Genomic DNA, 12,219 nt, shown 5'->3' with positions numbered 1-12,219 from the left:
TACATAGTGTTCTGCCTGTATTAGCTTGCATGCCAGAAGAGGGCGCCAGATCTCATTAAGATGGTTATAAGCCACCATGTGGTTGCTGGGAATTGAACTCAGAACCTCTGGAAGAGGAATCTTTTTTTTTTTTTTTTTGTAGCCATAAAAGCATTTATTAAAAGGGGAGAAAAGGGGGGAAGGAGGGAGGGAGAGAGAAGAGAGAGAGAGACAGAGAGAGAGAGAGAGAGAGAGGGAAAGAGAGAGAGAGAGAGGGAAAGAACCAGAGAGAGCGCGGCCACGCTGAAGAAACAGAAAAAGAGACAAGATGGCGCCGGAATCTTTTTTTAAAAAATATTTATTTATTTATTATGTATACAGCATTCTGTCTGTGTGTATGCTTGCAGGCCAGAAGAGGACACCAGACCCCATTACAGATGGTTGTGAGCCACCATGTGGTTGCTGGGAATTGAACTTAGGACCTTTGGAAGAGCAAGCAATGCTCTTAACCTCTGAGCTATCTCTCCAGTCCCTGGAAGAGCAATCTTAACGTCTTAACCTCTGGGTCATCTCTCCAACCTCATAACTTTTTTCAATTATGTGAAGCATTAAGTTCTCAGAACTTTTCTCTTTTTATATAAATTATAACTATTAAAAATATTGAAATAATTGAATTTTTGAGAACTTCATAATCACCATCCAATATATTAAAAATATTTTCTCAGAAGGTGTTTTCAAGGCATTGTTCTAGTTTCATTTCTGTTGCTGTGATGAAATACCCAGACAAAAAGTAATGTAGAGGAGAAAGGATTTATTTGACTTACAATTTTAGGTCACAGTCCATTGTTAAAGGAAAGGCAAGGCAGGAACTCAAGAAGTCATATTATATCTACAGTCAGTATCAAAGAGAATATATACATCCTTGCTTGCTTGCTCTTATCTAGCATTCTCCTGCTTTATGAAGTGCAAGATCCCCTACTTAAGAGATGGGAGCACCCAAGATGGGCTGTGTCTTCCTACATCAGTTAACAGTTGAATCTCCTGACAACATATCTCCAGGGCAATCCGATCTTGATAATTTGTCATTAAGACTTTCTTCCCAGGTGATTCTAGGTTGTGTCAAGTTGACATTAAAACTTACCAGCACAAACATTAATCGTTTGTTCCTGCTGCTTTTCTCAAAAACACTTCTCTTAAGTTGAAATTCAGAGCACAGAAGTAAGTGCTGATTGCTGTTTTTTTACCCCTATCTATTGTGTCTCAATATACAAGATAATTTTTCTCTATTATCTTTCAACCAATTTGGGAGAGCTGTGAAGTTTAAAAATTATTTCCTAACTTCTGTTTTCTAGATGAATATGAAAACAGGAAAAGAATGGTTGGATACTGGAAATGCCCCAATTGCTGATGAATTTTTTCAAGCTGCCATGGCTGTAAGTTACGATTGATTTTCAGCTGCGGCAGTTATTAGTAACATCTATGCTAAGTCTCATGCTTGTGTTGTTTTATTTTCCAGGATCTGGAGAAATTATATGTCAAATTAATGCGGAGTTGCTACACTGAGGCCAACTTGACCATGCATAAGGTCACAGTGGAGAAGGGTATCTTCTGCACGCTTTCTTTTCAAGCTGAGTCAGTAGGTATCATGAACACTGTGGCCTTATAACAGGGCATTTTGTATATGTTAATGTAAAAGTGATAATATGAGTCCTTGGCTTTCTAAGGATATTATGGTATAATAGTTGTTAATTAGTGGGGGCTGTAGTCTGTGTAGGGTGAGTGAGGGTGAAAAGAAAGATAATAGCTAAGCATAATTTTCAACCAATCCATTTAACATCTGCTATTTATGACAACTTTTACTTGAAATGCTGTCTCTGAGAGTCTTGTTTTAAACTAATCTTTTTCATGTATGTGGGTGTGTGGTATGTATGATGCATGCATGTGAGTGTGTGGGGAGGCTGTGCCTTTGTGTGCACATGCAGAGAGGCTGGAGCAAGACATCGAGTGTCTTTCTTTATCTTCTCTGCCTTAGTCCCTTGAAATAGGGTGTCTTACTGGGCTGGAAGCTTGCTGTTTGGGCTAGGCCGGTTGACCTAGTATGTCCTGGGCATTTGAACTCCGATCTTATGCTTGGAGAGCAGTTGCTCTTACAAACCGAGACATCTATCCAGTCTTGAGTTTCTTACATTCACAGTGAGCTCTAAATAGTTGGCCTCAAAGGTGCCTTCTCATTTATAATTGTTCTGTGTTGTTCATTGATACTTTAAAAGTCTGCTGGTATTATGTAAATGTTAACACTTCAGAATTGTGCTTTATCATTGGTTGCTTTATTAGTTTCCCTGTTTTGTCATTATGGAGTTAGGTGTGTATTTTTAGTTGGCAAATATAAACTGTGATGTTTGCCTACAATAATTCTAGAAATGAAAGAGGCCTTATATATATTCTTATTATTTTAACATCTTTATTGACTTATAATTTCTATACCATAAAATTTACCTATTTATAATGTGTCAGTGATTTTTATATATTTATAGACTCATGTAGTGCTCATCACAGTCTGAATTTAGTACATATTTTACTCCATGATGAGCCATCCTACCCATTTCTCCTGATCCCAGTCTTTATAACCCATTTTTAACCTAAATTTGCCTATTCTGGACATTTCATGCAAGTAGAGACATAGAGTAAGTTGTCTTTGTGATTAACTTCTTTTCGTTTCTTTTTTATTTTATTTTTTATTACTTTATAAATAATATCATTAAAAATTTCCACTTTTTCCTCTCCTCCCACTTCCCTCCCGCTCCCCACTCACCCCCCCTTCCTTCCCCTCCAGTCCTAAGAGAGAGCAGGGTACCCTGCCCTGTGGGAAGTCCAAGGTCCTCCCCCCTCCATCCAGGCTTAGGAAGCTGTGCATCCAAATAGACTAGGATCCCAAAAAGCCAGTCCATGCAGTAGAGACAAATCCCAGTGCCATTATCAATGGCTTCTCAGTCTGCCCCAATTGTCAACCACATTCATAGAGTCCAGTTTGATCCCATGCTCATTCAGTCCCAGTCCAGCTGGTTTTGGTGAACTCCCATTAGATCATGCACACTGTCTCAGTGGGTGGACCAACCCCTTGAGGTCCTGACTTCCTTGCTCATATTCTAAAAAAAAATTATTTAAAAGTTCTTTTTATTTTGTATACCAACCACAGTTCCCCCTCCCTCCTCTCCTACTGTTCCCACCACCTTCCCCCACCTCAACTCCCCATCCACTCCTCAGAAAGAGTGAGGCCTTCCATGGGAAGCCAACAAAGCCTGGCATGTCAAGTTGAGGCAGGATCAAGCCCCTCCCCCCTGTATCAAGGCTGAGCAGGGTATCTTTCTTATAGGGAATGGGCTCCAAAACCAGCTCATGCACTGGGGATAAATCCTGGTCCCACTTCCAGTGGCCCCGCAGATTGCCCAAGCCACAGAGAATGTGATTAACTTCTTTATTTAGCATAATTTGTTAAGGTTCAGTCATGTTACACCATGCTTCACTCTGCAGATATGCTCTGTTTATTTGTCCATCCATCCATTGATAGACATTTGAGTCATTCCCAATATTTGGTTATTATACATTATTGTACCATGAACATTCATGTGCAGAGTTTTGTATCTACATGTTTTTATTACTCTTGGGTATATACCTAGAATTGGAATTGCTGGATAGCATTGTAGGTGTAACTTATTTTAGACTTAGCAACTTTTTTGAGAAAGTGCCAGATTATCTTTCACAGTGACTGTGCCATTTTATATTTCCACTAGCAGTGCATGGAAGCTCCATTTTCCCCATATCTGAAAGTTTGCTTGTTTCAAGTAATTATATTTAAGACTATGATCTATTTTAATTTATTTCTAGGTATGAAATGAGACAGATATCTAACACCATTCTTTCTTGTACACATGGCTATCCTGTTATCTCAAATGCCACTTGTTGAGAAACTGCTTTCCTTGTTAAGTTATCTTGGTAACTTCGCCAAAAATAAATTGATCACAAATGTGAGGGCTTATTTTTGGTCTGTATTCTATTGTGTTGGTTGGATATATCTGTCTTTGTACCAGCACCAGACTGTCCTGATTATTGTAATCATATAGTAAGTTTTAAAATTAACAAGTATGAGTTGCCCAGTTTTTCCATATTGTTTTGAGTATTCTGGGTCCCTTATAGTTCCATGTGAATTTTAGGATTAAATTGTCACTTTGTACAAAGAAGCCAGCTATAATTGCAATAGGGATAGAGTTGTATCTATAGACCATGTTGAGGAGCATTGCTGTCTTCATAATATAAAGTGTTCTGATATACAAACATTTATATATATTAAATATATGTATTTTCTTTGTCTTTTGAGGCAGTGTCTCACTATGTATGTAGCCCTGTTTGGCCTAAAACTCAATATGTAGACCAGTCTAGCCCACAGAGGTCTGCCTCTGCCTCCTGAGTGCTGGGAATAAAGGTGTGCACATATATATTTCTTATATTTTCTATTAAAAATTTAAATTGACACAAAATTTATGGGATATATGTTTTGATATATATATATATTGTGCATTATTCAAATCAGGGTGTGTTTTATTTTGTAATGATGAAACTGAACTTCATAGAAGAGGCATTATTTATCTGAAGATCCAAGACCAGAATCAAAATGCTCTTTTTTTCTTAAACTGTTTTGAGAATTTCATACATGAGTACTGTATTTAAATCACTTCTGTCCCTTATTCCTTCTTCTTCCCCTCTAGTTCTTCCCATGTTTCTCCCCCTCAAACTATTGATCTTTCCTTCTTTAATTATTACACACACACACACACACACACACACACACACACACACAAACCTTGCTGAGTTCATATATGTGTGTTTACAGCTGACTACTAGGGATTGGATAACTTGTCAGGGAGCTCATCTCTGGAGAAGACTGATTCTCCCTCTCTTGGTAGCCATGAATTACCTCTAGCTTTTCATTAGGGGTAGGACCTGGGAGCTTTCCCCCATCCGCATCTGAATTGGTATGTCAACTGGTGGTGTCATTGTACTGGTCCTGTTTAAGCAACCATGTTGAGATTTCATCAGTGTAGCTTCCTTTTCATCCCCCTCCTTTCAGTAGAAATCCTAGTCCTCTGGCTCTTACACTCTTTCTGCCCCCTCTTCTGAGCTGTTCCCTAACCTTAACTCTAGGGCTTGCGTTGTAGATGCATATATTGGGGTTGGACACTCCATGGTCTACTGTTCTCTACATTTTGACCAGTTATGGATTTCTGTAATAATTTCCATCTGCTTCAAAAAGAAGCTTCTTTGATGAGGGTGAGACCTACAGTTATCTGTGGGTACAAGGATCAGTATTTCGAATGCTGGTAGGAATTCTGTTGGGGTAGGAAAGTGACAGTAGTAAGTTCTCCTCTAGGGTTCATGATTTTACTAGTCTTAGCTAACTTTACAGTACCAGGTATGAATTCCTTCCTATTGAGGAGGCCTTAAGTCCAAGTTAGATGGTTTCTGGTTATCCCCAAGATATAAATACCACTAGATTTTTTGTCTATATTTGCTTTATATACTGCAAGTGAGATTGATCATATAAATGAATTTTCTCTTCATAATTTTTGTATTATCTTTTATTATTAATATCTTTTGTGAACTACTTTAAGGCAATTAATAAAATACTAATATAAAGTCTAGCAAGCCTTGGACTTACAATTATTATTATTATTACTATTATTATTATTATTGTTTTTTAAAATAGGATATGTAGGCAAGACTAGCCTTGAGCTCTTAATCCTCCTGCCTCAGTCTCCTGGGTGAGAGTTGTGTGTGTACCACCATGCTCAGTTCTACACCTTAACTTTTATCAATTTGTTCTATGCCTTTGAACTGTCATTTGACATTTCTTAGCCAATATTTCAATTAAGCAAGTAACTATATATGTACAAGACTGTCAGTTGCCTATATACTAGACTGAGACAGGGGTACATGTGGCTTGATTGTAGTTCATGTGAAAAAGATCTGTATCCAGTGTAACAGTTTATATCGATTATCAATTAGACAGTGTCTAAAATCACCTAGGAGACAAACCTCTGCGCATGTCTGGGAAAGATTAATCTAGATTTGGTTAGAGATCTGTGTATGTCTGTGAGGGATTGTGAGGTTAACTGTGGTAAGAAGACCCATTATGAATATGGGCAGCACCAGTTCATGAACTCAAATCTGGTTCTGAATAGAAAACAGGAAGTTGGTTGAGCACTAGCATCTATTGCTAGTGCTCCATTCTTTCGGGTCATGGATGCACTGTGACCTCACATTCCCGCCACCATGCCTTTTCCTGCTATGGTGGACTTCCCCTTGAACTGTAACCCAAAATAACCCTTCCTTTCTTTTTTTAAAAATTTTTCCGATTAATTATGCATGCAGAGCATCATTCACACACAGACACGTTCAGACAGTCACACAGCATAGATAGATACAGGTAGACACATTTACACACACACACAGACACTTACCCAGCTGGGACTCAAACTCGGGACCCCGGGCACCGCAGGTGGCGCTCCAACCTCTCAGCCAGCTCTCCGACTGATAACCCTTCCTTTCTTAACTTACTTTTGTCAGTATTAGATCACAGCCATGAGGAAAGTAACTAATACTGTCAGAGTACTGATTCCTTCCTACAGTTACGGTTATTCTGAGCTGAGTCTCTAACGTCACTTGTGTAGTTGGTCCTCTTGTGGGATGCCTAACAATGGGAACAGGGACAGTCTCAGATTCTTTTGGTGGCTTTTGGGACCCTGCCTCTCATACTGGGTCACCTTGCCCAGCCTTAATACAAGGGGAGGTGCTTTGTCTCATTGCAACTTGATATACCATGTTTTGTTGATAACTCACAGGAGACCTGCCCTTTCCAGAACAGAAACAGAGGAGGAGTGAATTAGGGGTGGGAGCAGAAGGGGCTTGGGGAGGGACTGGGAGGAGAGGAGGGAGGGAAACTGTGGCAGATATGTAAAAGAAATAAATTAATTAATTAAAAAAGATCACTTAAGACCAGGAGTTTGAGACTAGCCTGACCTACATAGTGAAAGCCTGTATCATAACCTATTTTAATAATATCTAGGAAGGCATTTTACATTATTTAACTAAATTTCAAGTATTGTGATCATTTCTAGGCATTACACTTTAAAAGTAATTGGGTTAATATAGTGAATATACTATGTGAAAATATCTGGAGAATATAATTATGTCTATGCTGAAAAAAACCGAGACAGTAGGAGTGACAGCCTTTCTTTGAGTGTTTTAAGAACTAAGGACTGAAATATTAAAGAGCAATCAAACTCCACAGAACACAATGAAGACCAGAGATAGAACCTACAGGAAGACCAATTTCAGAGCAGTGTAAAGAGTAACATTTATTAGATAGTAACCCTATAATCTGGCAGCTTTGTTGAAAGATAGATAATTTCTGTTGTCACTAGAAGATTGTGAACAAAGGTTGTGAGCATCCTAACAATTATGTATTACAGAAAGGATTCCTTCATTAGATACTAAGTTAGATTTCTGAGTCTTATAGCTTTCTTAGTGCTAAGAGTCTATGCTTCTAGACAACCTTATAGCATTTCTTCAGTGTTCTAGATGTTGATTTCAAAATGGCATCTTTAGCTAGCTGAAACTTTTAATAGTAGCTATGATTAGTAATGAGAATTATGTAGTTATTAACTCTGACTGGTGATAACGCCTTTAAAAAGTCCCAGCACTGATACTGTAACAGAGGGTCTTGGGAATGATAGGCATGTAACTCTACAACAAGTTAATCTTCAACCCTCCTCTTTTGGATTTTTTGAGACAAGGGTTCACTATTACTATTCAGTCCTGGCTAGTCTGAAATTCACTGAGATCTACCTGCCTCTGCCTCTCACGTGCTGGGATTAAAGATGTGTACCACACTCAGGTCCCAAATCCCTTTCTAAATTTTTTTTTTATTTTTTATGCAGAGTTTTGCTAACTTCAGGCTGGCTTTGAACTCACTCTCTATCCTAAGCAGGCCTTGAAATTAGAATTCTCTTGCCTTGGTTTCCCAGGTAGATGGCATTATAGGCTCATGCCACCAAATCCAGTTAAGAGTAATTCTGTTTGTTCTTCTAACTCTAAGACATCCTCATCATTAGGACCTAAGAGTTTTGTTGATAACGTCTTGGCAGAAGATATCTTTAAAGGCCATTATTAAAATTACTAGTATTATTATTATTATTATTTTTTTTTTTTTTGGTTTTTCGAGACAGGGTTTCTCGGTGGTTTTGGAGCCTGTCCTGGAACTAGCTCTGTAGACCAGGCTGGTCTTGAACTCACAGAGATCCGCCTGCCTCTGCCTCCCAATTGCTGGGATTAAAGGCGTGCGCCACCACCGCCCAGCTACTAGTATTATTGTTATACAGTAATGTATAATACTCTATATTGTGTAGTATATACTATGTTAATATGTATATGTATATATTATGTTAATAGGGTTTCTCTTTCCCAGCAAATAGCCTATGAGATATTTCTTAGAGATTTAACAGGCTTTATCATTTTTTAGGTACTTACCATTGAACTAGTTAGATAATTGCTTTATTATTTATTAAATTATTCAGCAGACAATATCTGTAGTGATCAGAGTACTCTGCTAGGATTGTGAGGGTGGCTGGTCTTGAGTAGCAACTTGACAGTATTTAGAATCACCTGGGAGACACACCTGAGCCTGCCTGTGAAGGTGTTTCTGGAGAGAATGAACAGGATAGACCTACATTCAAAATGGGTGGAACTTGCAGTGGGTGATCCAGATATAAAGAGGTCCAAGTTAGAATCAGTGTATGTGTGCCTTCCTTGTCTTCTTCCTGGATGCTGCTGAGACACGCTTTTCACATTAGACTCCAACTTCAGCTGTCCAGCATGCACTCAAGCAACACTAGGTAGGGGGCTTCCAGGTTTTCAGCAACAGATTGGGACTGTGATGGTATTCAGCTTTGTGGAGTCAGTAGCTACTGGGATCTCTGTCTTTCCAGTGTGCAGACTGTGATGGAGGCCTGGCTTGTGAAGAGTTAGAGGGAAGTTTGAGAGGCCCTCAAAGGCTCTATCAGGGCTGTTAATATGATGTCTTGAATTAAGAACCCATGGTTTCTGGTCAGCTAGCGCTGAAAGATCAGTTGTGAGTAATGAGAGTTCAGCACCATCGAAGTGAAACCTTTTATTTACTGGGACAGTCAGTGATCATTAGCTGGACTGAAAAATCAGCTGTGAGCCCAGCATCATTGAGATGAAATCTTCTAGAAAGTATTTTCTCAGGGTCAGCATGCAGAGCTATGGTCCAGAGAGATCAGGGATATATCTCAAGGTGGTAACCAAGTTTGTTAATTTTTAAGAATCTCCCACATGCTATTGGTTTTGAAAGCACGTTGCAGATTGCAGGTCTCATGAGAGCAGCTGAGGTTTGGTTCTGTGTGTGACACGATAGAGTTGGAGTCCCTGAAAAGGGGCCAGGAGAGGCCACTGGTGAAGGTGCAACCCATTTGCAGCAAAGACCCCAGCATATTTTAAATGCCAGGACTGCAGGGTGATCACCAAGGACAGCAGTAGATGTGGAGGTGGCCTGAACCTATGAGACAAGTCGTGTGTTTGTGTTTGTGTGTGTGTGTGTGTGTAGGGCAGATCCAGAGAGATGGAGCTTCCCAGACCCTTTGTATCCCAGAAGACTGAGTTTCAGACATTGGTTACTGAGCTATTCACACTGTTAGGTTTTTGGTTTTGTTTTGATTTAATTATAAGTGTGTCTGGTTCTTTTCTCTTGGAATAAGAAGTATGTGGCTTATTTTTGATTTTGTAGGAGCCCACAGTTGAGAGACTTTGAATTTTTTTTTTTTTTGGTTTTTCGAGACAGCGTTTCTCTGTGGCTTTGGAACCTGTCCTGGGACTAGATCTTGTAGACCAGGCTGGCCTCGAACTCACAGATAACTGCCTGTCTCTGCCTCCCAAGTGCTGGGATTAAAAGCACTGGCGAGACTTTGAACTTTTAAAGAGACATTGGATGCCGGACATGGTGGCCTACATTTTTAATTCCAGCACTTGGGAAGCAGAGGCAGGTAGATCTTTGTGAGGTCAAGGCCAGCCTAGTCTACATTTGTTGAGTTGTAGGATAGATAGTGATACACATTGAGAACACCCTTCCTCAAAACAAAACAAAAACAAAACAGAAAAAAAATGCACCCCTGAATTAAAACTTAAGAATTGGACCTTTCCCAGTTATGTTATGGGATCCAGTATAGCATATAGCCTTGGTTCTGATGAGAGTGCTTCATAGCCATATTAACAGTGTCTGAGACCCCATGAGACACTACTTTCCTCAACCTTACCAGAACATTTGGGTAGCAATGAAGTTGATAATTTTCATAGGTTATAAAATTGGGAGTGCTGATAAAAGAAGTAACCCACTGCTTGAGTCCAGCAAAGATGAGCTGTCTCTTGGCTAAAGTTAAGTAAGCTATGTTACATGGGAGCATGGAGCATTGCTGTAAACTTGTTCAAGTACCACTTGTGATGTGGCATCAATAAATACATCTGAGATGCAAAAAGAGAGATTGGGTATTTTAAAGTGACTGAACTTTTAAAGTGTTTGAATATTTTGAAGACTGGGGATTTTAAAATTATACTATGTTCTGTATTGTGAGATTAATATAAGATCATGGGGATAAACAAGAAAGGAAAAGTTATGACTTAATAGTAATGTATTGTTATGTCAAGATATCACGAGGTCAAATTTCCCGACTAGTTTTTTTTTTTTTTTCAATCTTGACACAGTTATAGTTATCTTGGGAGAACCTCAGTCGAGAAGATGCCTTCATCAGATTGCCTGTAGGCAAGTCTGGGCAGGCATTTTCTTGATTAATGATGGATATGGGACCATCCAGCTTACTGTGGGCGGTGCTACTCCTGAGCTGCTGGTCCTGAGTGGTATAATAAAGCAGGCCTAGGAAGCTGTGGAAAACAAGCCATTAAACAACATTTCTCCACTGACTCTGCTTTAGTTCTTGACTTCAACTTCTTGCCCTAGGTTCTGGCCCTACTTCCCTTCATGAAGGGCTTGTAAGTATGTAAGGTAAGAGAAACTCCTTTCTCTCCAAATTAAATGTAAAGGTCACGTCCTTTATCACAGCAACAGAAAGCAAACTAATCCACTCACCTCAGAGACAGCTCTCCTAGGACTGTCTAAGAGTTTTTCCAGAGAGGATAACCAAGAGGGAAGACTGGCTTTTAACTCGGATAGCGCAGTCTACAGACCAGATATGGCGAAGTCTGAGGAAATGCAGTGCACATGCACCTGCTTTCTTGTCATCTTCCTGAGCAAGTATGTAGATCACTGCTGCCAAGATTGTCCACTGCCTTCCAACGTGGACTCAATATCAGTGACTCTGCAGGAAATGCCCAGACTTCAGCATCAAATTGATACTGCTGAGGTATCCAACTTCTTGAACCAAGCAGCTACTGGCTTCTTTGCCTCTTCTTCTTACAGACAGCATTGAACAAGCAACCTCTGGCATGTAGACCAATATAATAACCCCTTTAAAATGTGTATCCATTGTGTTGGTCTTGTTCTTTTAGAGCCCAGCTTTTAAATCTGTGAGTAGTGACTGTATATATGGTCATTCAATTGAGTGTGTGGTTGTGAAAAAATTGGCAAAAATAAGTTTGTTCCCAAGAGCTCTAGATACTTAACAAGAAACTGAGAAATTTGGTGTTTGCTCTGAATTTCAATTTTGTTTTGTTCTATTCAGACTTCTTTTTAACTGGGCTGGCAGAGATCAGCTTGCCTCTGTCCCCGAGTGCTGGGGTTAAAGTTGTGTGCCACCACCGCCTGGACTTTTTACTAGTTAAATCTTTATTGTTGATTTGTGATCTTCTATTTCATGTTCTGTGCCATAGTTGACAGCTACTGTCACCACTATGCCTTCTTTGCTATAATGGACTATAAACTTAAACTGGGATCCAGCATAAGCCTTCCTGAGGAGATACAGGATAAAATTTCCCCCTTAGGCTTGTTCTTTGCAGTTTACTTTTTGGCAGGGGAACACTGAGTGGTTTTCTTTTTGAAGTCCTAACAAGATAGCCCAGAAAGGGCAATTTGTAAGCTGAGTTCTACCTTGCCTTTCCTACCACCATGCATGTTTTTATTACCATTCCTGGGCTGAATTCTTGCCAGTAAGTTTTTCT

General features: G+C 39.5%; 1 protein-coding gene across 1 annotated transcript in view; it reads left to right on the top strand.

Moving 5' to 3' along the window:
* Tex11 (testis expressed 11) overlaps positions 1 to 12,219 on the top strand; it is a 301,187-nt gene that overhangs the window by 21,687 nt on the left and 267,281 nt on the right. Inside the window, exons 5-6 of the mRNA XM_057760677.1 lie at positions 1,332 to 1,412; positions 1,496 to 1,615. Coding sequence (XP_057616660.1) covers positions 1,332 to 1,412; positions 1,496 to 1,615 — 201 coding nt within the window. The remainder of the gene's footprint in view (positions 1 to 1,331; positions 1,413 to 1,495; positions 1,616 to 12,219) is intronic.

Source organism: Chionomys nivalis, chromosome X, assembly GCF_950005125.1.
Source record: "Chionomys nivalis chromosome X, mChiNiv1.1, whole genome shotgun sequence".
NCBI lineage: Eukaryota > Metazoa > Chordata > Mammalia > Rodentia > Cricetidae > Chionomys > Chionomys nivalis.
The sequence above is the reverse complement of the archived record's forward strand: the minus strand, read 5'-3'. Positions and strand labels throughout refer to the sequence as shown.